This window comes from Atheta coriaria, unplaced genomic scaffold, assembly GCF_025399875.1.
Source record: "Atheta coriaria isolate IRGN ID8LTWV9N9 unplaced genomic scaffold, Caltech_Dcor_3.1 hic_scaffold_9_pilon, whole genome shotgun sequence".
Lineage (NCBI taxonomy): Eukaryota > Metazoa > Arthropoda > Insecta > Coleoptera > Staphylinidae > Dalotia > Dalotia coriaria.
Window position 1 is genome coordinate 12,444,656 of NW_027045451.1, and position 25,382 is coordinate 12,470,037.

Below are 25,382 nucleotides of genomic sequence, written 5' to 3' on the forward strand. Positions count from 1 at the left end.
AGAAATCTTTTTTATAAATAAAACACCATAATGAATTATATTGAATTATATTGAATTATATTGAATTATATGAATTACTCGTATATTGTTGTAAAAACTTGCAAAAATGTCAGCCGACGGCACCGCACACAACCCCGCGACAATGACGATATACATTTCACAGACTTTGATTAATTCTCAAACTAATAAACGTATCAACGCGACTACAGAATTTTGAATGCAAAAGAACAATGCGAGCTGATAAAAACAGTGAAACCCAAATTCTAATCCGTCGGTACGCGACAGTTTAGACTTACACCGATTACGGTATCTCGTTACACGCGACAAAAGATAGTAAAATGATGTAATAATTATGTAATAATATTAAACATCTTACCGGGACATTGGGTAATCAAAAGAAGCACTGAAACAGAAAAAAAACACGAATGTTAGTTTGCTTATTGGGTCTACCCGTCGGATAGTCTTGTATTACAAACACTATTTTAACTAACTAACGCACAATGAAAACTCGAGTTTTATGATCGTTTCACGCACAAATCATTATATGCTAAACACTAAATAGTTTAGTACCATTACGTGCCAATATTTATGTCGATAATTAACGTTAAAATGCGTTTCATTGAATTAGAATAAGAACAGACTGATACGTTCGAACGATCGGAGCACGAACGCAACATGGAACAGGCTGAAAGCGATAAAAAAGTTGTTTATGCACAAACAAAGATAAACGCGTTGAGTTGAAAAAGTAACATTCAGGTATGTAGGTCAAATAGAATTTATATAATGTTAAGAAGAGACACGCAATTATATATTTTACAAAACTTTACAAAAAAATTTAAAAAATTGCCGAGCAAATTTCCGGCATTTCCCGCATGATTTCAAGGGGCGGCAATAGCGTATTTGTAAGATTAGCTCTCTGGCTACCAGAATCAGAAGAGAACGTGCAAATATTTCAAACAGTTCCCAAGATATGAGCCAATTTTCACGATGAATCATTAATAAAAAGTGAAACTTGCCAAACGATTTTCTGGCACTTCCCGCATAATTTATAGGGGCGGCAATAGCGTATCCGTAAGATTAACTCTCGGACTATCCGAATTAGAAGAGAACGTGCAAATATAGCAAATAGTTCCCGAGATATGAGCCAATTTCCACGAAGAAACATTAAAAAAATTGAAAAATAATGAAATTTGCCGAGCGATTTTCCGGCACTTTTTGAATGATTTCTAGGGGCGGCAATAGCATATCCGTAAGATTTACTCTCTGACTATCTGAATCAGAAGAGAACGTGCAAATATCGCGAATAGTTCCTGAGATATAAGCCAATTTCCACGATGAAACATTAAAGAAGTTGAAAAATAGTGAAATTTGCCGAGCGTTTTCTGGCACTTCCAGCATGATTTAAGCGGGCGGCAATAGCGTATCCATAAGATTAACTCTCTATCTACCAGAATCAGAAAAGAACGTGCAAATATTGCGAATAGTTCCCGAGATATTAGCCAATTTACACGATGAAACATTAAAAAAATTGAAAAATACTGAAATTTGGCGAGCAATTTTCTAGAAATTTTTGCATGATTTATAGGGGCGGCAATAGCATATCCGTAAGATTAACTCTCTGACTATAAGAATCAGAAGAGAACGTGCAAATATCGCAAATAGTTCCTGAGATATGAGCAAATTTTCACGATAAAACATTAAAAAAGTTGAAAAATTGTGACATTTGCCGAGCGACTTTCCGGCACTTTTTACATGATTTCTAGGGGAGGCAATAGCATATCCGTAAGATTGACTCTCTGGCTATCAGAATCAGAAGAGAATGTGCAAATATCGCGAATAGTTCCTGAGATATGAACCAATTTCCACGATGAAACATTAAAAAGGTTGAAAAATAGCTAAATTTGCCAAGCGATTTTCTGGCACTTCCGGCATGATTTCAGCGGGCGGCAATAGCGTATTCGTAAGATTAATAACTCTCTGATTATCAGAATCAAAAGCGAACGTGCAAATATCGCGAATAGTTCCCGAGATATGAGCCAATTTCCACGATGAAACATTAAAAAAATTGAAAAATTAAAATTCGATTTGCGTAATTATGATTTCTTATGCTGACAGAGTGCCAGACTTTACATCAAATAACTTATCTTCTTAAGTGATCTGCTGCTGTCAAAAATGTTTTGCTGATGATGACTTTTATAATAAACTATTTCACCTAATGTAAAATTGTTAGTTATATTCATGATTTAAAAATTGAAGAATACTTGCTTATATTTACGATGCCAACATGAACTGCAAGATGTGATTTTATTCCAAGAAATAAAGATTCGATATCTGCAGGTAAACAAACTTATCTCTTGTGTGAAATCGCGTGATCGCACACGGACACGGTGTGCAAGCACTACCACCGACAAGCAATATTCAACGCGAAAACGTGCATCGTAGTGCCATCTAACCGACTATCTAGTAACGGCAGGTTTAAATTCAAAACACCTTTTATCAAATATGCAACAAAGTTGATTTGATAATGCATGAAAATATCAATCATAAGCAATTTAATAATGCCTATCAAATCGTAATATTGCTATAATTTATACTCTATGATACAATATAATAATATTATATTCATACATCGGAAAATTGTAGATAATGGATGATTGGAAAATTGGAAAATTGGAAAATCAAAAAACACGACTGAAAGTGCTAAAAATTGCAATTTTTCAATTTTTGACGATTTATTTTAATTGCGAATATCTCGTAAACTAAAAGAGATAGAAAGGACCGAATTGTAGAGTCTTAATCTACGGACAAGTTGCTTTATAATAAGCTAGTTAAATTGGATATTAATGTTTGATAATATATTTCTACGCTTTTCGACAGTGAATATCTTTTAAACTAAAAGAGGTAGCAACCAGAAAATTATAGATTATGAAAGATTGGAATATTCTCTATGTGAGTACCTGAATACGAGTAACTTCAACCGCTACCCTCATACGGTGCCCTGAACACGAGTCACTTCCACCGCTACCCTCATACAGTGCCCTAAACACGAGTCACTTCTATCGTTGCCCTTCTACGGTGCCCTGAACACGAGTCACTTCTACCGCTACCCTCATACGGTGTCCTGAACACGAGTCACTTCTACCGCTGACCTTCTACGGTGACGTGGTATTTCAAACTTGGCACGGGAAATTAACATACAGGGTGTTACAACTAGAAAATCATATGTTAAAAACGAAAAACATCCAAACACAAATAAATATGATCAATTTTCAGCACTTGATAAGGAAAATATATATACCGGGAGATACAATACCGGGCTGAAAACAATTGACAAGGCGACATAAAAAGAAGACAGTTAGCACGGTATTTCCTCTGGATATCAAGGCATTGTGATGGATTAGATACTACAAAAATAAAACACAAAGCCGAATTTTATTTAAAATCATGTAAAACAACAGGCGACCGATCTGGAAAACGCCGCAGCCTCCACCGAGAACGCAGCCGACGGCACGCAACAATCTTAAATTGTAATTCGTATATAAAATAAAAGCGAAACAATGTTTCGAATAAGTAATGCTAATTGACGTATTAAAACAGAGACAAAAATTATTAGCGTGCGTAAAGACCACGCGGTTGAAGTAAAAACAAGTAGAATCTACAACGGATTTGCTATTTTACGAGTATATGGGTGAAGTAATGCGAGAACATACCTGGATACAAAATTACTTTTACGCTTTTGTGATATCCAATAAGTTGTAAGGACCTTAATTGTAACTATTTTAATTGTAATTATTTCAAAAGCTGCATTTGCTGGAAAAAGATTTCTCTTAATTCGTACATTAAACAAAAATGAAACAATGGATCGTATACGTAATGCAAATCAACGGAGGGTTTTGAACAGAGGCAAAAATTATTTGCGTGCGTAAAGACTACGCGGTTGAAACAAAAACAAGTAGAGTCTACAACGGTTTTGCTATTTTATATGCAAGTAGTAGGTGAAGTAGTAGTAGCGAGAACATACCTGGATGCCAAATTACTAATTCGTTTTCATGATATCCAATAAGTTGTAAGGAACTTAAATATGCACACTGTAGTAACGATGAAATATGCGTACAAGACTTAAAGAGTATCCGAGGGTCGACGGAACATCACTCGCTTTACCTCTCCCTATGTTCAATCCGCATTTATCAAATACCACACATAACTCGCGCACATTGGAACAGAACTTTTAGAAATATTACGTAATTACGCGAAGAGAAATTAAGGAACTCAAATGATTTTGAAGCAAATGTACGTGCAGACCAACCGGCGACAAAAATGAGACTAACGTTGTACGCAAGCCAACAGCGTGTCGACCGCACTAAAATTGCACAAGATAAGAAAAACTTGTTTGTTTGCAAACACTGATACTTCCAGTGTGGTAATGCAGAACATGAAATGTACTATGCATGGAATTTATAATCTCGATTTTTGTTGTTTTTCCGGAAATATGTCATTTTGTAGAGATTTTTTCAATGATCAAGAAAATAAAGTCCTTTTTTCGTAGTCCTTTTTGTTCTTGACGTAATCGCCAAAAAAATCTAACCATGTTCTTCGACGGAAAAAACTTTTAACAAAATGTTTGACCGTTCTTCGACCGAAAAAAGCTTACTAAAAAAAGTTCGACCCTGTTTTTCGACCTAAAAAAATTTCAACAAAAAAAGTTCGAACTTCATTTGATGGATTCCTCTGTTTACACTAATAAAAACAATGTTTAATAAAATTTAGTTTATTAAATAACAATCTTAGTTAAATAATACAAGCAAATCTTTTATAAATACCTCAAATTTTATCAAATGACTTATTCCAACTCAAATGCAACTGGCGATTTGCAAAAGAATTGGACAGATTACAATGTATGTACTTTACAAATACTTGTGATCGCTCTTCTTTAAAAAGTACCAATTGTTTTAGAAGATTGCGATTATATGATATTGGAACAATCTGACTTTCCTTTATACAATTTTAACAAAATCGTGAACAATTCTTCTAGAAATAAAATATAAATCATAAATAAATTAAATTATTCCAAATAATTATTAATTAAAAACAAAATTGATTTTGTTAAATATGGCAACTATAACAGATTACGTACACAAAACCAAATCTAAATAAAAAATGTAAGTAATCGTGTATCCGATTTTAGTGTAACTTTCTTCATTTTCGTTTTCTTGTTTGACCTGTTCCAGATGTTTGCAAGCGCCATGTTAAACTGGCGATTTTAACAAGACGCTGGCAAAGATTTGCAGGCGTTTCCTTAAATACTCTTTACACATTTATAAATAGAAAAATATGCGTAATTATACTCCTAAAGTGTCAGTCAGTTAGAATGGAATTGTTAGTGTAAACCAAAAGTGTTACAATTATAGCCATGCTGGCTTTGTTGACGATGTTGTTGATTTTTCTGTTGTCCTGTCGGCGTATCTCCAGCTCCAGATGGTCGCCGCAATAATCTTGAAGCGGCGGTAGGAACGCCAGCCGGTACCGGGGTGTTAGATCCCGAAGGTGTTCGTGTTCTGCACAAGAAATCACGAAATAATTACATCGTTCAAGCGCAGCTATGAAAATTTGGTTATTTTGCTCAATTAATTACCTAGAGGCGGTTCGCAAAATTGGAGCGTTAGAAGTAGATAGATTCCTGGTTTTGGTAGTGGTAGTCCTACAGTTAACATATCACAACATGCCAGTTAGTTGTTATCAAAAACGTACGACACACATTAACAAAATGCATTCGGCATATCAAATCGAGCAACTTCAATCTTACCTATTCGGTATAGGTATTTTTGAATTTGAAGACTTCGTACTTTGTTAGCAAGAAATAGAAAAATGTTAATTTACTAGATGGTCAAATAGTAATGTTTAGAGGCATACAAAATAAAATATTCACTCCATTCTATCACGTGACATAAAAATCACGAATTATGAGTACATGCTCAATCATGCTCGATACTTCCGAGAAATCATCATAATTCCACACCATGCAACACAAATCATTAGTAATCAATAAATTTACCCCGATGATAAAGATACAGAACAAGAGCTAGAGGTTGATAGTGACTGTAAATCAGAGTCACCCGAATTTCCTTTATAAATCGGAATGCGAGACCTGAGAATAAATTACCACCACGTTATTTGTATGGAACTTTAATTCGCATATGAATGATGATTAACGCGTTAATTTTTTGAGTGACCATTTGCTCATATATAATAATCAGAATTTGTTACATTCGTTGTATTATTGTTTTCTACGTAATTTGGTTGGTTTACTACTTCTGTTAAGTATTGTTCAATTTTGATAAAGTAACAAACCTCTATCGTGAAACTGTTTAAAAATCATCGTCATCATAGCGCCAAGATTCAGATTTTCGTCTGAAAATATCAAGTATAAAGTATGAAAGAGAATCACTAGAAATAAAAAAAAAACCCGAACCAACCGATCCCCATCTCTAAGAAGTTATCTACTGTCAATATATTTATATAGTTCAAATTATTCGATTTTTTTAGTGCTTTCATTTTTGTGCAAAAATTTTGTCATGGTCATTTCTTAATTACCTGGGCGTTAATATTGTTGTTAGGGTTGGAATACTGGATGCTCGTGGTATGCCAGATGATCTAGATAATTAATGTTATTTTTGAATTTAATCTACGAGTTATTCGGTACTTATTAATGAAATATAACTCTTTCGTTAAACAAATGATGCTGTGAATTGTTGTCAAATGCAGAGTGATTGAGGTTCCATTGATTAAATGTGCGATCAAAGTGCTTACCTTGCTGATGGACTGCCAGGAGAAACTAATCCTGTTGGCGTCCTAGGACGTGATAAAGATGTTCCGTTTGTATTCAACCTTCGTGCAGAAGATGATGCTGTGCTACCAGATCGTCCAGACATCGCCGACGTTCTTCGTGGAATGCGAGATGGTGTATCATCTAAAAATTCAACATTAATCAATTAGTAATCTCTTCACAAACAATCCATTTAATGTATATACCAGTGCTGTCAAGAGACAAGTTGGAACCGTGACGACTTGGTGGTTTGCTTCCTGGTCGGCTGCCAGTTCTTGAAGTGGGTCTCGAGTTGGAACGAGAGTCCCCAGGAGTGAGAGTTGATCGGTACGAGGATTTGCGCGGGGTCCTGTAGGACGGACCTTCGGTGTCGGAGAGAGAATCCGGCGTTCCAGCTGACAAGTTGGACTTGGATGATCGGGGAAAGCTGCTGCCGGACATTGGCACCGACTTGGCTGAACGCTCTCGTACCTAAGGAAGACAAAACTAGACGTTAGCACCAAATGTCTCAATTTACCTAGCACCTAAAAACTTTAAACTTACCAAAATAAAAAATCTTAATATAAATATAACTTACGCATACATTACCATCGGAACATGATGGGGAAATTAAAACAAATACATACCAGCGGTACTTGGGAAAGATATAATAATCTGTGGTGATCTTTTTCTGGACCATACATGGCAACTGCACAATCAATCAATGAAAAATAGTACCATGAAAATACTCAATAATTGCATATTAGTGTGTGTTATCTTGAGTATCTTTTGGTATTGCAAAACGCTCATCCAAACAAAAATCGAATAAAACTCTAAACGAGCAAACACGTTAAAGACGAGACAGTCGTAATCAACACGAATCTCTTTTATTGCGTTCACGAATTTTTGGGTAAAACGGGAGTTGTGCAGTCACACAAACATGCATTCGCTAGCATACTAAAAGCCACCACCTTAATTATTACGTAAAAGATCAACCCACATAAGATTTAAATTATAAAAACAACTCATAAAAATAGAAGTTAGTCTTGTTTCAGTGTATATTACCCAGTGACAAGAATAAGGATTCATGTGCGCCGTGTGCACCGTGGGACTCGAGGTGGAACCGACATGCATCGGATATGCATTGCCCACCTCTCCTCGGGCCCGCAGCTGTTCGAAAATGGGCATCAACTCCGCCAAGTGCTCTTCAGCTGTATAGACACAATACAATCCCCAAAATTTACGATTAACTCAAGAACCATTGTTATATCACGTTATATTGTAGTTCCCGATGTACACGTGGTACACGTTTGTGTTGTTAGTGTTTTGTGTTAAATTAAAATAAGAAAATTTTGTGAACACACATTTGTAGATCACTTGCGCAATGAGAATTACAAAGAAGAAACACAAAAATAACTCAAAGTCAAAAGCCCTCTTAATTTATAGTGTTGTATAATATTCGTGACGGCAAATTGAAAACTGATGATACTTTTTGCCGAAAAAACAGCACTTCTTCGTTTGCAAATGGTTTGCTAGCTGCATAATGATGATCACTCATGCAGAATGACTAATATGTAAAGCTATATTCACTTCGTGTAGCACAGGACGAGAAGGACAAAACACATAGGTAATGACACAAATTGTAACACTTTTGGTGCAGATAGTTACCAGTTGACTAAACGTATACCTTACCAGTAATCCGACGGAAGTCCCGTGACCAAAGACCAGAAGTTATAACTATATGCATGCAATGTTTACTTACAACTCTTTACCGTGCCCAACTTAACATAGAAAGCCAAGATGCAGGAGGAGTTTTTTTTTAACTAATCTAAAAACCCGCGACCGAAAGGTGCGACAGATATACCTTGGTGATTGGTCCTTGCGACGTACGCAAAGAGGTAGCGGACGAACCGGAGGCAGGTGAAGAAGCCGATGTCTTCGGCTTGAATGCGGTCATGGATTGCGACACACCATCGGCCAGGATGAACTGTTCGCGGAGCTCAATGTTGGTGCGGCCCTTAGCTATATGTGCGTACGGGACGTGAGGACGAAACAAATTTGTCCAAGGATGGTGATAGGGAGCGTTAAGGCATAACAATATTCAGATTAGTATTTCGAATATCAAGTTAAAGTTTGAGTGGGCAGTTTTGGAAAGAGGAAAAACATAAACAAAAATATATAAGCAAAACTTCGAAATACCTTGATCCACAAAAACATTGCCGCAATGGCAATATCAGCGTATGCAATATGAAGAATGTGTTTGATAATGAAATACACTACATACACAACTACAATACCAAAAACAAAATTCGTGTCAAAATGTTTCATGTGTCGTATTTAATTCATGCACCAAACCAAATTAATGATCACAAATAAAACCACGTTTAGCAAGAAATATAAATAATTTTAGATGCATCAACCTTAATAAATAAATCATAATGGCATACATCGAATAACACCCATGCAGGCTTACCAAGTGGGCACCAAGGCTCGTGCTGTTCGGGTTTTTCTGGGTGGGGTATGGGTAGCACCAACATAACTTTTTTATATATAATTTGGTAATTGAAAGTCATTTGAACGTAACGTAAATTGTTAAAACGCATCGAAAACATGTTAGGATTATGGCAGGGTCAATTTTTAAATTAAAACAATAAAGAGAAACAAATTAACAATTAGTTATTATGACTACGATGTTAAAGCGTGATCGATTCATCACCGATCTTGAGCTTTGTGCTAAACGGTAATCGGTAATGAATGCAATTGTCGTTACTACCATTAATTGAATTATTCGAGATAGATATGAGGTGAAATGGAATATTAAAAGTGTTACAATTTTTCGGGATAAGTTAATTCTTTCGTCCGACGGTCCGTGATGATATTATGTATTATTTTGGCTGTCGTGTTATTCACTTATATCTGTTTTGTTATATTCATTATTGTTACGTTATTTCGTTTTTTCGGGTAGTTATACCATTAAATTTTGACCTTTTGTTTGTTTCTGTTGTGTGATTTGTGTATGTGTAGTGTATGTAAATATTGATATGTAATGCAAATAAGAAACACGTACCTCGGCAAGGATCATTCTTCAACAAGAATTCGTCTAATGCGATCCATCCACCCCCAACGCGCACCATCACGGTACTACGAAGAATACGAACCAGTCGCAACTTTTGGCTGTCACCGAACTTTAAAAGAAAATGAATTAGTAAACATTTTGGACAGTAGTCGATTTGTCTGTTCTTGCTGATTAATACTCCGACTGCGTTTTTACTCGTTCTGTAGTAGATATTGAAAGTATGAGACTTACTCTGTATTTTCCTTCTCCAACTTGGAACACACGGAATTTCTGGCGACAGGTACATAACATAACAAGACGTTTGACTTCGTCATGTATCTTTTGAGCGTCATTATCAGGTTTCTTCTCTTCCCAATCGGGTCTGAGAGCAGCGATAAACTCCTTCCAGTCAATCAGACCGCGATTGTTTCTATCGAACATGTCAGCAACTTCCTTCATTTCAAATCGATTGGTATCAAATTCTGAAAAATTATTATTATGAATAAATTGTACGCTTCATTAAATAACGAAACATACTAGTATTAATGATGCCGTTAATAAAATCGTCCCTCGGAATAAGATTGTCGTTATTCTTATCCATTTTTCTGAATAAGTCAGTGAGTCTGGACTTCTTATGATTCATGAACTTCAGGAAGCGCTTCCTCCATTCGTCCCATACAAAGTTATCAGCACGTTCCTTCTCCCTGAGGTAAGCCAAATGGTTGTGCAAAAGTCTCTGTCGTTCCCAGGACAACATCCAAACGTGGCGCCATTTGTCCCACAAAAGTTTTACCCTTGGGCTCTTGAACTCAGGTTCGGCGCTAAAATTTCCTCAAAGTCAGTCAGTCTCTTGTACATCAATTATTCAGAAAAAATTTCGCAGCGCATGAAAATTGATAAATCTGATAAACACCACTGTCTCTTTAGTGGGTTTTGACATAAGTTCACTCAAATAAAATCGGTACCACGGTCTCATGCAAATGCTACTTAGTACTTTACCTTGGGAATCTAGGTCCATAATGAGGCAACTGCGGATCTGGGCTGAATTCCCTGGATGGGCTGATCCTGCTAGAAAAAGTACCAACATGCAACACTCAACAAATGACTCAAAAACTAGAATATTGACAAAATCCACAATACTAATAGCTGTTACACTTACAACTAGATTAGTTACTTGTTTCTTTTTTTAACTTAAATATTTAAATAAATGTCATATCTAACCTGCGTCCGGTGTACAAGTCGCGTGAACCTTTGAAGCTAGAGGAAATAACATAAACAAAATCGTAAACAATCGAATTAATTCAAGTAAAACAAAAAAGCTAATTAAGTGGTTGTTTTAAGTGCTTATGCCGAGATATAAAACTAAATGGTTGTTTGCAATCGATTGATAAAAGTTAACACACATAGCAGTTTTGACTAAGCTCACAAATAGAAATCGGTGCGAGAAAAGTGCTTGAGACATACCTTTGCTTACGGCCGAGTTTGCCATAATCAGGTGAGGTTTCACGTAAATCATGCTGTGATCCTCTACTGCAATGAAGGAATAAGCACACATATTGATGAAAAAAACACATGCAAGCAAATATTGTAGAGTGTAGAGCATGAAAGATAGATTCATATGTCTAGTGTAGCATGATTGTGTATGTTTAAATAACATAATAAAATTAATGTCTACTTACATTGGCAGTTTTCCCTTGATGTACTTCTTGGAGTCTTTAGTTTGCACTTTAATTTGACGCGCCTTGCAGACCCTGTCGACCTCAATTTGTCGTTTCTGGGTATTCTCCATCAATTCCTTGTGATCAGCAATGAGTCTTTCGGTAGCTGGTATACTCATTGGTAGTTCTTCCTGCTTCAAAGACAATAGTGTATTTTCTAAACCAAGCAACCACGCCAAAAGTTCTTCGAGACATTCATCCAAGTCCTTGAGCGACTGCATGTGACTTGATAGTTTGTCATATCGTTGCTTCGCCCATTGAGAAACCTCTTCCCAGCGCGATTGGATAATGGTGATCCATTGCTTGATTACATGCACGGCATCAGGATGAGCTTTGGCCAATACGGAATGGGCTAACTCTAGAGTCCTGTCTTTCTCAATCTCTTTTTCGATGAGTTCCTGTCTGACCTTCTCTAAAATGTCCAATTGTTCGTATGCAGATGCTTCATCCTCTGGTGTATTTCCTATAAATATATTCATATTAGTAAGTATAATTAAGATTGATCACCTTGGTCAATTACCGGCAAATCTCAGTTTCATTTCAGTGTTGGTGAGCCAGTCGAGCAACATGTGTACGGATTTGTGAAGACGTTCCGCTTCTCGAAGGGCTTCTTCTAGTCTGCTGGCTTTCCGGGTTGTCAGCGTACTTACCGAATCCCACAAACTAGTGAGTTCAGTCAATTGTGTTCTAATTGCAGAAGCATCCGAAACACTAGCTTTCAATTGTAGCTCATTGCCAGTGCGCATAACAGATTCCATTTGTACGTTGCGCGCTTCAAGATCTTGTTCAAAACGACGATGTTGGTCCAACAGATGGTTAACAGTATCCAAATCTCCATGTAGTGGTCGATTTTCTGATAAATCCTTTTCAACACGCTTCAGCCATTGCAACAATGCAGCAATGGCTTCCTTAAACTGACCAGAATACAACAACGCTTCTTCAAGTTTACGCTGCCGATCGACACTCTTGTTGCAGACTGACGTCCACTTGTTCTTCAATTCAACTAACATCTGTTTCAGAGTTGGCTCATCGTTCTTAGTAGCTTTGTCTTTGAGTGACTTGCCCATTTTCATGGTACTATCGTAAGTAGCTTGTTTAGCGGACAGGGCCCGTTGGAATTCTTGATGTTTTGCAAGACGAGTTTTAATAACATCTGGATTGTTGCCAATGGAATCTTTGAGTTCGTCTAACTGAGCTTCCGTTTCGTCAAGCCAATTCATCAAACCAGACCATGAATCGTGGAACTCCTTGGCTTCTTTGTATCCAAGATCTAATGCGCGAGTGCGCTCAGCAGATTTGGACGCTACGCGTTCCCATCTGTGCTGGACACTGATGAGCAAGTTCTTAATAAGGATCACGTCCTGTTTCTGGCTAAAATATTTCAAATGTGTTCCCTTCTTGTCCAAGTTTAACATGATTTCTCTGTGGGCATTGACATCCTTCTGGAAAAGTTTATGTTCTTCGATTTGATTTTGAATGGTTTCCAAAACTCGGGAAACTGATTTCAGGTTACTCAAATGTTTCTCAGCATTTGTGAGCCAATCGACGAATGCTTGAAGGGCCTCGTGGAATTCGGTAGCTTCCTTAAGCGCAATCTCAAGTTTGATCTTCTTATCGTTCGCACGCGCAGTAACTGAATCCCATCGTTGTTTCAGTGTGCGCAAGTTATGCTGCAAGTTGGAAGCAGCGTTTGAACCACGCTTAAGATATTCCTGTCCTTGGGCAAGAACTGTTTCAACCTTGGGTCTGTTATCTTCAAGTTCAGTGTAGATTTCCATGAATCGCTCCAATTGTTCACTTGCCGTTTCTGGCAGACCGCCCACCGGTTTACTTGCGGCAATAATACCATCAACATCACCCAACCAGCTGAGAAGATCTTGAATTTCAGCATTAAATTGTTGAGCTTCCGTCAAGGCATCCTCTAACTCGCGTTGCCTGTCGGCAGCCTTTTGCATGAGATTTTTCCAATGACTGTTAAGCGTGTTCAACTTGTCTTGAGTGACTGAAGCTTCATCGTCACCGCTCTCAATAATTTGTCTGCCAGCATCGTTAAGAGTGTCAACACTAGTCTGATGTGCTTGAATGTCGTTGATCAGCACTTTAAGTTTGGCCAGTTCAACTTCCAGGATTTGCGGATCACCAGCAACAGGCTTAAGTTCGTCCAGAGTCTTGTCGGTCTTGCTAATCCATACCAGCAACTCGTTCAAAGCATGCTGGAATTGACCCAATCTCAACAGCGCGTTTTCAAGCTGTCTCTGACGTTCCACAACACCACGCAAAAGCTCGTCCCATCTGCGATTAACAGCAATGAGAGGTTCTTTAATGGACGCAGCTTGATCAGCAGAGGTTCGCTCCGTTAGTTCTTGGGCTTGCCTGTAAAACCAAAACACAAATGAATCCTGTGCATCAAGCTGGAACACTTGCATAGTAAGCGTAAGCACTATGCTCGATATGCTGATAATTTGCGCACAGGACAAAACAAGAACATGCAATTTCAACATAGCACTAGTCTGCATATGATTCGATGTCGATCGAATTGCCATGACTAAATTGGCGTCAACATTAATTTATTAGAAATCGATCAAAATGATGCAGACTGGCGATTGAGTTAAATGACAAAAGCAATTCAACTTTCTGTTCAGTACAAGAACAAAAACACATGAAGCAAGCTTTTTTGCATTAGCTCGATGGCATAACGCAGTTAAACATTAAACGTATAAATAGTCTTGCCTTATAAGACTCCTGTATATCCGTGGGAATATATAGAATATATAGAAAAAGAACACATTAGTTAGTAACCATCCACAAAAATATTTTGTAAAATTATCTTAAAATCAAGAATAAGTAAAAGAGCGAACAACTTACCTATTCAAAGCTTCAACCTTAACCATATGCGGGTCGACCTCAGCCTTAAACTTCTTGAGTTGATCGATTTGCTTCTTAACGGCGTCAATGTCTGTGCCAAGTGGTCCCATGTTGGCAAATTTAGTTTCTGCCTTTGTAAGGAACTCCAACAAATTCTAAAATATCAAGCCCATTTTACTGCAAGGTTTTGAAGCCTTTAAAAATGCTTACCCTAAGAGTTTCATGGAACTCCATTGCCTTCTCCATGGCATCAATAAGATTTTCTTCGCGCTTGGCGTACAAGGCAGTGATGTTATCCCAAGCATTATCCAAATCTTCAATGTGTTTCTTAACTTCGGGCTTATCAGGTTCGCCAACAAGTTGCATCAATTTGACACCAGAAGAACGAACTTGTTCGACTTGAGGCTTTGTATGATCAATTTCATGTCTAATTTCCTGCAGGGCAACTTGTTGCTTCTGAATTGCCTTCGGTTCCACCGCGGGCGGTTCTTGAGTTTGTAGTGAATCTTCCAGGTCTTTAAGTTGAACCATAACCGCTTGCAATTCCTTCCAGAACTTCTCAGCTGCCTTCAAAGCATCATCCAAAGATCTGCCGCGCGTGTTAGTTGCCTTCTGCACGTCATCCCAAAGGGTCTTCAGCTTATCAAGTTTACGTTTAATATCCTTGATAGCAGGATCCGCGCGATTGGCAGCCTTGTTAATCACATCATCAGCAGCGCGCTTGACCGCCGCATAAGCTTCCTTGCGCTTATCGAGATCACCAATAAGTGCATCGTTATCTTCAATTTGATCGCGAATCTTTGGTGGATGTGCCGAGATTGGTTCCTGATTGTTGACCTGATCTGCAGTATTGCAAAGAGCACGAAGCATCCCTTCCAGTTTGTCGGAGAACTGTGAGCTTTCCTGTAACGCCTGCTCGAGAGCTAGTTGACGTTCGCGCAATTCTTGACGAAGCGCAGCATACCGACTATTATCGCTGTCGATTAAGTCCTGTACCTTACTGCCATCGTCTTCCGTGCAAAGGCGAATCAAAGCTTCGCCGGTCTTATTCAGTTTGTCAACCAGTGGCTTGTGTTCATTGATCGATTGCAGGAACATCTCATTGCGATCTTGTTGTTGAGCAATTAAATCTGGTCGCAACGCGGGCATAGACAACATAGATACTTGTTCTTCCATGTCAGTCAACCAGTTGGCCAAAACGGCGTGAGTGTCGTGGAAATGTTCGGCAAGTGGGAGCGCTTGTTCTAAAACGCCCAGACGGTCACTGCTCAGCGCTGAAACGGTGTCCATTGCTTCGCGCAAGTCTTCCATCTTTTCGCGAATAAGTGACATGTCTTCGCTCGGCGGAGATTCGCGCAACACCTTCTTAGCAGTGGAGAGAACGTCGCGTACGCGTCCTTTTTGACTAGAAATATCATCATTAAGCGCTTTGTGTTCCTTCAGTTGCACACGAATTACGTCCGGATCGGCGGACGGCTTATCAGCGTCGCGGATTTGGTTTTCAACATCGCGGAACCATTCCAGCAACTCATCAATATCGGAAGTGACTTCCAACGCTCTTTGTTTGCCCAGATGGATTCTCTCTGCGCGACGTTGGATTTGTTCGGCAATAGCATCAAAGCGACGATTGTCCCTTGTCACCAAACCTTCAATGGTCGATGCACCTTCACCTGGACTAGCTTGGCACAATTGTGGACCAACCAAATTGATTGTTTCCAAAACTGGGCGCAATTCCTGAAAATCACAGTCAACAATATTATAATCAGAAAATGTATAAAAAGTTAATAAATTACCTGTAAATCAACTTCCAAACGCGCGATGTCTCCCTCATTGCTATCACCAGATTGTAAGATCGCCTCGGCATCTTGCATCCAATCAACCAATCTGTTGTGATTGTTGTGGAATTGTTGGACTAATGGTAGCATATCTTGAGCGTGTTTTAGCGAGTCAGATCCGCGTGTAGTAAGATCGTTATAACGACGTTGCAATGAGTCAAGTTTGTCTTTAAGTTGAATAGCTTCGTCGGACGAAATGTGTTTCATGAGTTCCACACCCGCATCGACAGTTCCGTCAATATCGTTCTGCCTGCTTGCAATTTCTTCCGTTAATCCGGTCAAGTCGTCCATCTGTTCTAGGAGTTTTTCAGTATGAACAGCCAAGACTTTGTATCTGCCCAAACGCTGCTGCATCGCATCCATCCAGCCAGCAAGATCTTGATATGTGAGTACTAAGTGTCTTAGACCCTGGCGGGAGGCGTTTAGAAGTCTGCCTACTTCCTCGCTAGCTTCTACTAAAAGACCATATCTATCGGTAACTTCAGACAATTTATCAGCGACAGTCGAAGCTTCATCTTCACTCACAAGCGACATGAGATTGGCTGCAATGTCAGCCAACTCTGAAAACTCGGTGCGTTTTCGAATAATCTCAGCGTGCAAAGCATCATGTTCCCGAATACGTTGTTGAATTTTCTCTTCATCGGTGGGAATAAGTTCCATATCCTTGATCTTTTTCTCGCTGCGATCCAACCAGTCTTGAAGGGGAATGAGTTTGTCCTGGAAATCTTTAGCCACTTTCATGGCTTGTTCCAAGTCGAGTGTACGTCTTTGCGCTCCCTCAGTCAACGCATCAAAACGTCCCATTAAATCTTTAAGTTGTTTCTCAATTGCTCTCCTTTCTGCTGGATCAGCATCCTTGGCAATTTCATTTCCCATGCTAAACAGACTAGACATCGAATTTTGTCGATCCAGAAGCATCTTCTTCAAGAACTTCTGTTCTTGCAGCTGTGCCTTGACGACCTTGTAATCCGCACTAGGTGGTTTTTGATTTGCCACAAGTTCTTCAGTGTCAGTGAGCCACTTAGCTAATCCATCTAAAGCTTCTTGGAATTTGCCGGATTGCAACAACGCAACATCCAGGCGCCTTTCTCGTTCATTCAAACGCTCCTTCAAGTTATTCCATAAATCGTTCATCTTCTCAAGTTCTTTCTCCAGGGTGGATGTACTCACACCAGGAGCAGCGGATTGAATAAGCCCTTGACCACTTCGGTTACATTCATCGACATTCTTTCCAAGTGCATCAATGGTTTTGGCACGTATCCTCTTCATTTCTTGTTGTTGCGCTCTAATAGTCTCCACATCAGTACCAACAGGTTTCATTTTACGCAATTCCTCAGAAGCGTCTTGGATGTTGTCCATCACATTAGAGTGCACCATAAAGAAGTTCTCAAGTTTTTTCAAGATGGTCTCTAGTTTCTGTTCACGTGCCTTGGCCCTGTCGTCTAATTTTGCTAACTGGCGACGTAATCCATCAACTTGATGGCGTGTTTGTGCTGTGTCTGGAGCAAAGCCATTATCAACCAAGCGTTCGCCAGCCGAAATGGCTTTATTCACATCATCAGCAGCCTTGTTAAGCTTTTGACCAAAACGTCCAACATCATCAATCTGTTGATGCACTACTTTCACATCTCTTCCAGGTGGTTTCATTCCATCTAATTCAGATTCCAGAGCTGACAAGTCATGTGACAAGGCCTTGACTTGCTCATTGAATTGGGTAACAGCAGTTGCGGCTGATTGCAAATCTGAACATCTATCGTCCAACTTGCCTTGTAGTTCTTGAATCCGGTCGCCAAGAGCGTCGACCTCATCGACCAAGTGATGACCGTCAATGCCACTTTCCTTAGCTTCATGGTACAAATCTGTGGCTTGTTGTTTACATGTCTGCAACGGCTTCATCAAGGCATTAACTTCGTCCTTAAGATTCTTAATCCTGTCTAGTAGTTTAGGATCTCTAGCCGCACCACCGAGGGAATCATGGGAAGCAAGTTTATCTTCGCAACGTTCGAGACCATGCTGCAAATCACGCATATTCTCGTTAAAATCTTGCAACTTCCTTGCTTGTTCTTCCAATGCTTGGGTACGCAGTGAAAGATCGTTGTTGAGTTTATCCCATCGTTCCTTCAAAGTCAACATTTCATTGTTAACCACTTCTTTGTCAATATCGCAAGCAGAAATGAAAGTATCACCAAGGGTACGGGTGTTCTCGTATTCTCCAGATTTCTTCCAGACATCATTTCTGAACGCTTGTAATTCCTTCAGTTGTTTATCAATGTGCTTACGTTGGAATGAGCTTGGTCTTAAGCTATCCAGTTTATCCTCTGCTTGTCGCAGCCATGGAAGGAATGCATCCAAAGAGCGGTAGTACTTTTTGCAGTGTTCCATACAGGTTTGCAGTCTGGTGTGGCGATCGACTGTCTCCTTGCGCAATTTGTCCCAGTGTTGTTGAATCTTATCGAGATCCCTTTGCAAATTACGTGTGTCAGCCTTGTTGCTCTTAGCAAGAAGGTCGCGACCTTTGTTGAGGAGCATAATGACTTCATGCTCGCGTGACATAACTTCCCTGTAGAAGGGTTCATGTTGCGCAGCTTGCTGTTCAAGGATATCACGATCAGCGGATACTAGCAAACGTTCAGAAAGGCTTCCCAGCTCGTCCGAAAGCCAGCCCAATGTCTTGGCACAAGATTCTTCGAATTGCCTGCCATCACGTAGCATGTTCTCAATCTCAGCCTTACGATGGTCAAGTTTCTTCTGCAAAGCGTTGTATTGACGACCGATTGCTGCTAATTTGGCTTGAATGTCAGCCCTTGACGCTGGATCGCTCAACACTTCACACAATTGAGCACCGGCTGTCTCCAAATCAGCCAGGAGTGGTCGTTGTCCTTCTAACTGCCTTTCCAAGTTCTCAATCTTGCGTAATTGCTCCTCAGGATCTTTATCGAGTGGAAGTTCATCCAAAGCATCGGATATACCTTGAAGTGCATCCCTCAGACGAGTCAATTGAGCGTCAAACTCGCGACTTGTATCAGCGGCAGCGCCAAGAGAATCAGCGCGCTCTTCAAGCTTAGCCAGTAAATCGGCCCAGCGTTTTTGAATCGTTGCGAGTTTGTCATTGATCTTTCTTCCATCAGGAGAGTTAGGGTTGGCTACCGCCAAGATATTGTCACCAACATCGATCAAATGTTGCAATTGTGGTTGCTGAGTACGGAATTCTTCGCGAAGGACTTGTACCTGTTGAACTTGAGATTGGACCATTCTGGGATCGCTAGAAATCGGACCAAGCACGGTGAACATGCGGTCCTTGGAACTCAACCAAGATGATAAAGAATCATGAGTTTCCAAGAAGTCCTTAAGGTCTTCCATGAATTGAATGCGTTCTTTGCAAAGGTCATACAAAGTCTTCCATCTAGCGACAATATCATCCACAGCATCGTTCAAATTGTTAGCTCCGATAGCGCCTGGCTTCTTGCGGATAAGCTCCTTAATCTGAGTTTTGGTGGAATCAACCAGTGATTGCTTCTCATACATTTCCTCGAGGATCTGTTTCAGTTGCCTATTTATTTTGTCTGCTTCATCTTTGCTGGATGGTATAATGTCTTTGGGCATATTCCTCTGAACTTTGTCCAAAAATGCGCTAAGTGTTTTCAAATTATCCAATTGTTTCTTGACTTCATCACGAGTGGTGTCGATTTCATTCTGGCGATCATTAATCTTCACGCCTACCAAATTGTAACGGTTATTAATTTCGGCCAGTTGTTGTTGGATCGGGGAAAGCTCTTCAAGGTGGAAACCATCTTGGCTAGAGCGCCGAGATGAGAAACCACTGGAACCACTGGGTGACAGTGGGCTCAAGGCCTTGGTAGGAGATGGAGATCTGCCATCATGTCGCAAGGGACTTGTACGCTTTACAGGACTGTATCGTTGACCAGTACGTTCGCCGCGGATCAAACTATCGTACATATTTCCAGCATCATTGATCTTATCAATGGTTGAAGCAAAATCACGGAACTCCTTGGCAATGGGTTTCAATTCATCGTGTTGTTTTTGGATGACCTGGACATCAAGTGCAATCACATCTAATCCAGCAATGCGTGCTTCCATCTTGCTCAACCAATCGTTAATATTCAGGCGCAGATTGTCATACGCTTGAAGTTGTTCGGAACGTTGCTTCGAGAGCTTGTACTTTTCATCAAGAAGGTTGTTCAAATCCCTCCAATGATTCTCCATAGACTTAACACGGTCCCTGACAGGAGCTGTATCGGTCACATCCCGTTTATTGACTAAATCCTTACCGCCTTGAATGGCTTGTTCAACCAATGATCGTTTGCTGTCACGATTAGAGGCAATTTCTTGAATCTTAATGGACGATTCCTCCAAGGATAATTTGGCAAATTCACGAGACTCAATTAAATCAACGATACCAGAGTACCACTTCTCGAATTGATCAGACTGCGAAACAAAGCGCACGAGTTGTTCATGAACCTCGTGCAAAAATTCACCGCGTTTCTGTGTACGCTCAAGTAATTTATCAAATCGGTTTTTGGCATCCTTGAGTCTATCTTCAAGCTTTTTGGCAACACGAGTGTTACTAGAACTAGAAACCAGTTCACTAGCGGACATGTAAATGGAATCGATAGAAGAAATGCGTGTTTCAATATCGGATTGGTACACTTGATGTTCACGAATTTGCTCTTCGAGTTGTTCTTTGATCAAAGACGCTGGTCGTTGAATATTCTTGAATTCATTTTCAGCACCATTCAACCAAGACACAATATTATCTAGAGCGTCTTGAACACCCTGTGATTGCACCAAAGCAGTCTCCAGTTCTTGACAGCGTTCGCTCAACGCATTCTTCAATTGGTTGTATTTGCGGTCAAGTTCAATTACTGGCTCTTCAATTCTGGAAATATCGGATGGCGAAAGTTGTCCTTCCAGATTCTGGATGAGCACTGCGGTCATTTGTTTAGCGCTGTCAATCAATCTTCCGTTAGCAACAAAGTCGTTATACATTGACTTCGACTTGTTTAATTGTTCTTCCAAAGTTCTCGGGTCACCTCCGATGGGTTCGTTTAGAATCTTGTTGGCACGTGGTTCGGCCTCACGCATCCAAGCGCGGGCTTTATCTAAAGCGTCATTGTAATCTCTCTGGCGCCCTCCGAGACCTGACAATCTATCAGACAACATGTTGGTTCTGTTGAGAAGATCGCGATATTTTTGACCAACAGTTGTGACTTCGCTACGAACTGCAGACTCCTGAGCAGATAACGGCTCCAAATGTGGCAAGCGTGATGGCAGTGTAGTGCGGAACTCATTTAGGATATTAAGGTAATCTTTAGAATCATCAACAAACTTTTGTGCAGACATGTTGATAAATCTCAGATCCGCTTGATGTGAGATGACATCGGCGACGAATTCTTTAATACTGTCGCCACTGGCATTAAGACGTTGCAAATCACCGAGCGTTCGCTCTTTTTCTTCCAGAACCCTGGTAGCCTTGTGCAGCCAGTTGGAGAAGTTGGTCAGCTCTCCATTCAACTTATGTAACTCATCATTTGCAGACAACATACGCTTCAAGAGACGATCTGTGCGATCTTGAGATTTGTCATAGCGCGTTTTCAAGTTTTTGCCATTACGCTCAAGAGTAGAAACTTCGCTCTTTGAAAGAATTTCACCAGCCGTTAGTACCAACTGACGAATTTGATCCAAGCAATGGGAGACGGTGCCGGAATGTTGTTCGAGGTCATCTTTCACCTGCTTTGTGGTGTTAATCTGGTTGCGCAAATGTTCGTCCACCTCTTTGAGAACGTCGAGGGACGCAATCTTGATTTCGATTTCGGAAATCCATTGCAACAATTTCGTGAGTGTTTCATCGCACAGTTTGTATCTCTCCTCGACCGCTTGCTGTAAACGTTCATTAAAACCAATTAAAACTCCGCGAGATCATGCAGAGAAAGAGAAAAACTTAAAAATAAATAATCAGGCAAATTTCATGCAACGTTTACCTATCCTGAAGCGCTGCGCCATAACAATGCACAACAAATGCAACATTCTCAGATAAGATGTATGAGTGACATGAATGCTACTTAGTACTTACCTTAGTACTAAGAAAAACACAAAACATTGCAACAAGACATAGATCATGTGTATGATAATATAACTTAACATAAATAACCTTGACCCTATCACTAACATGCAACGCACATGCACAACACACACATTTATAGTTAGTTAAAATATAAAAAAAAAAAATCAAAAATGTAGTGTAAAAACATCAAATTAAACCTGCAAACAAATATAAAACATAAGACATATAAAAGAAAGCAACAAAATCACATTGATTACGATTAACGATCATGATCAGTGTTACCTTTGAGCTTCCTACCTAAAGTAATATTTCTATGAATTACTACAGGTAAGAAACTCATACTAAACTAGATGTACTTAAAACTATATGTCATGATATGACGATTAGAAAATTATAATTAAATCAATGGCGATATGTTAAAACAACATATAAGCTTGTCTCGTTGGTTTTAGATTGTGCATTAAACGCTTGGTCGTAATTAGAGCGCTCTTTGAGTGTGTATGGTATGAGCAGAACCACAAATGAAAGGCTACTTTCCAACGGGTGTGATCGAGCTGTAAAAAATTATATTAAATCAATATGGGCGGAGATTAATCAAATTATTGAGAATTTGGAAGAAAACCAAATTAAATTTGCAAATTAATTAGAATTATTACGTCGATGATTAACAAAACAAATATTGTGAGATCGATTAATGAAATGAATTTGTGAATGTTTTATGTCAAAAAGCTATTCCACAACCAAAAAAGGCAAAAAACATGCAGTAAACTATTCATATGCGTAAATTTAAATACGCCTCTTTGGAATATTGGAATTGCTTTCTTTGATATCGGCATGCCGGAAGCATACTGAGCCAAACACATAAGCACATCACCATTAAGCTTTTGCTTTAAATAGTCATTCATAAATATTAGAAAAAATGTACTTACCCTCTGTTCGGCGGGCAGGATCAAACCCTGCTCCAACGCTTTCTCGAAATCGATCAGTTTGTCGTTCGGTTTGTCATACAACCGCCCTCCGACGGCGTCGACAATTTTACCATCGATCGCGTTTAGCAGCGAGACAACGCTGCCGGTTTCGGGGTCTTTGACGACCGTGCTCGACGGATCGATCAAATTTTCGGCGATCGCATCGTTTAATGTAAGTCGCTTTCGTTCGAGAATCGAAGTAGTCTCGAATGGGTTGGTGAATCCACCCGTAGTTGGATTATACGCACAATACTCAATGCCTTCAATTAAACTCAAGCTGCGCTTTGGCGTAGTCAACAAACCAGTGTCAAGCGCAACCGGCAGCGAATATAATTTGGACGTTGACGTGTCCAGCACATTGCCTTTCTCTGCATCAATCAACCCTTTTCGGAAGCCATCAGGCAGCTTGACCAGTTTCTTTTTGTTGGTGTCTTTCACTAGAGCAGTGTCCGGATCAATGTATCCGCAAGTAAGCGTTTCTTTGAGCGTGATTACGTCTTCGGTTTGAGGGATCGTAAACTTTCCGGTGTTTACATCAAGGTGGTTCTTTTCAATTGCGTTTTCAAATGTTAAAGGTTCGGTTTGATAGATTACTAAAGACTGGTCATAGGTGACCAACAATGATTTAATTTTACCGACGTTGGGTTCGAATGCGACTAGTTTGTTAGTGTCTAAAGTTTGATTTGCTATTGCGTTTTCAACTGTTACAAATTTACCGTCCTGAGGACTCTTCAACACCGCTTCAACTGGCTTGATTAATTCATACTGAATGGCGTCTTGCAGTGAACATTCGCGAATTTGCGACGCGCGTACAGGTTGTTCAAGTTCGGCAATTACCTTTTGGAATAAATCATCTCCTAGTGGAACATCTAAAGTAACCAAAATTCCCTTCTCCAATGCCTTATCAAAATTGTATGCTTTCTTTGTCTTAGGATCCAAAACGCGCCCTTTCTCAACATCAACATTACCGTCTGTAATCGCCAAAGGCAACGATTTAATAGCACCCGAAGTTAAATCTTTAAAACCTGTTGTATTAGCGTCGATTAAACCTTTCGCGATGGCTTCATTCAAGTCATAGTATTCATTATTTGATGGATCAACAAATTTACCAGTATCGGGCCGATATAGTTGGCATTTCACGGCATCCTCCACCGTCAAAAGTCGATGAATTGTCACAATCAAGCCATTATCTTTCGCTTCCATTAAACTAATATGTTTGTTATCCAAGTCATACGTGTTACGTTCCGGATTGATTAATTTATTCTTAAGTGCGTCGGGCAATCGTACATATTTCTTACTTTTCTGATCTTTCACTAGCGATAAATTAGGATTGATTAATTCCGTATTAATGGCGTCATTCAGAGAATAACACTTCGAGGTGCTGGGATGAACAAGCATACCAGTCTTAGGATCGTACATACCCATCGCCAACGCTTCATACAGACCAAACCCACAACTCTCAATATCAACAATAAGACCCAAACCCATTGCTTCGTTCAGTGGCATCTTATTAGTACCATGAGGTTCGTTAAACTGTCCTTTACTTTTATCAATAATGCCATAATTACAGGCGTCTTTGAGTGTCAACAAACGCTCAGATGGTTTATCAAAATAGCACGGCAACATAGGGTTGATCATAAACTTACGAATGGCTTCGTGTAGTGTAATCTTACGATTTGTTTTCGGGTCTACAATTTTACAAACATCAGCGTCGTACAATCCCTGATGAATTGCACGTTGCAACGAAACCGCCGCATTATTATCAATCAAAATGCCATCGTTAAGGGCCTGGTGTAAGGACACCTGATAATTATTGCCCTTGCTAAAGTCATGTACAAGACCAGTATCGCCATCAACATACCCGGTGTGTATCGCATCAACAATAGGAATTTGTCTCCATGCGCCAGGTTTGGTATCTTTTACTGAGACGGATTCAGGATCTATTAGTGTGACTTCCAACGCTTCGGAAAGACTAAGGTAGTTACCCGTATGAGGATCAAGGAAGGTCTGAGTATCAGCATCAAAAAGACTGTTGTTAATCGCGTCGGAGAGTGAAA

At 39.6% G+C, this 25,382-nt stretch overlaps 1 protein-coding gene across 10 annotated transcripts in view; it reads right to left on the reverse strand.

Annotated features, from left to right (window-relative positions):
• Nucleotides 1–4,752: 4,752 nt before the first annotated feature.
• Nucleotides 4,753–25,382, reverse strand: part of shot (dystonin-like protein short stop) — a 71,378-nt gene continuing 50,748 nt past the window's right edge. For 5 of the 10 annotated variants that reach the window (XM_065310667.1, XM_065310666.1, XM_065310662.1 and 2 more), the window contains 19 exons: nt 16,234–22,173; nt 14,651–16,174; nt 14,441–14,595; nt 12,096–13,948; nt 11,537–12,038; nt 11,322–11,387; nt 11,079–11,114; nt 10,857–10,925; nt 10,395–10,678; nt 10,110–10,339; nt 9,870–9,987; nt 8,667–8,824; nt 7,030–7,294; nt 6,808–6,967; nt 6,592–6,651; nt 6,053–6,145; nt 5,804–5,842; nt 5,633–5,698; nt 4,753–5,555 (listed from right to left, as the gene is read on the reverse strand). In XM_065310667.1, the coding sequence (XP_065166739.1) occupies nt 5,378–5,555; nt 5,633–5,698; nt 5,804–5,842; nt 6,053–6,145; nt 6,592–6,651; nt 6,808–6,967; nt 7,030–7,294; nt 8,667–8,824; nt 9,870–9,987; nt 10,110–10,339; nt 10,395–10,678; nt 10,857–10,925; nt 11,079–11,114; nt 11,322–11,387; nt 11,537–12,038; nt 12,096–13,948; nt 14,441–14,595; nt 14,651–16,174; nt 16,234–22,173 (11,796 nt within the window). In that variant the 3' untranslated portion in view covers nt 4,753–5,377. Of the gene's footprint in view, nt 5,556–5,632; nt 5,699–5,803; nt 5,843–6,052; nt 6,146–6,591; nt 6,652–6,807; nt 6,968–7,029; nt 7,295–7,867; nt 8,014–8,666; nt 8,825–9,869; nt 9,988–10,109; nt 10,340–10,394; nt 10,679–10,856; nt 10,926–11,078; nt 11,115–11,321; nt 11,388–11,536; nt 12,039–12,095; nt 13,949–14,305; nt 14,318–14,440; nt 14,596–14,650; nt 16,175–16,233; nt 22,174–25,382 lie in introns of all 10 variants that reach the window. The other 5 variants (XM_065310661.1, XM_065310664.1, XM_065310663.1 and 2 more) reach the window with 3 other exon arrangements.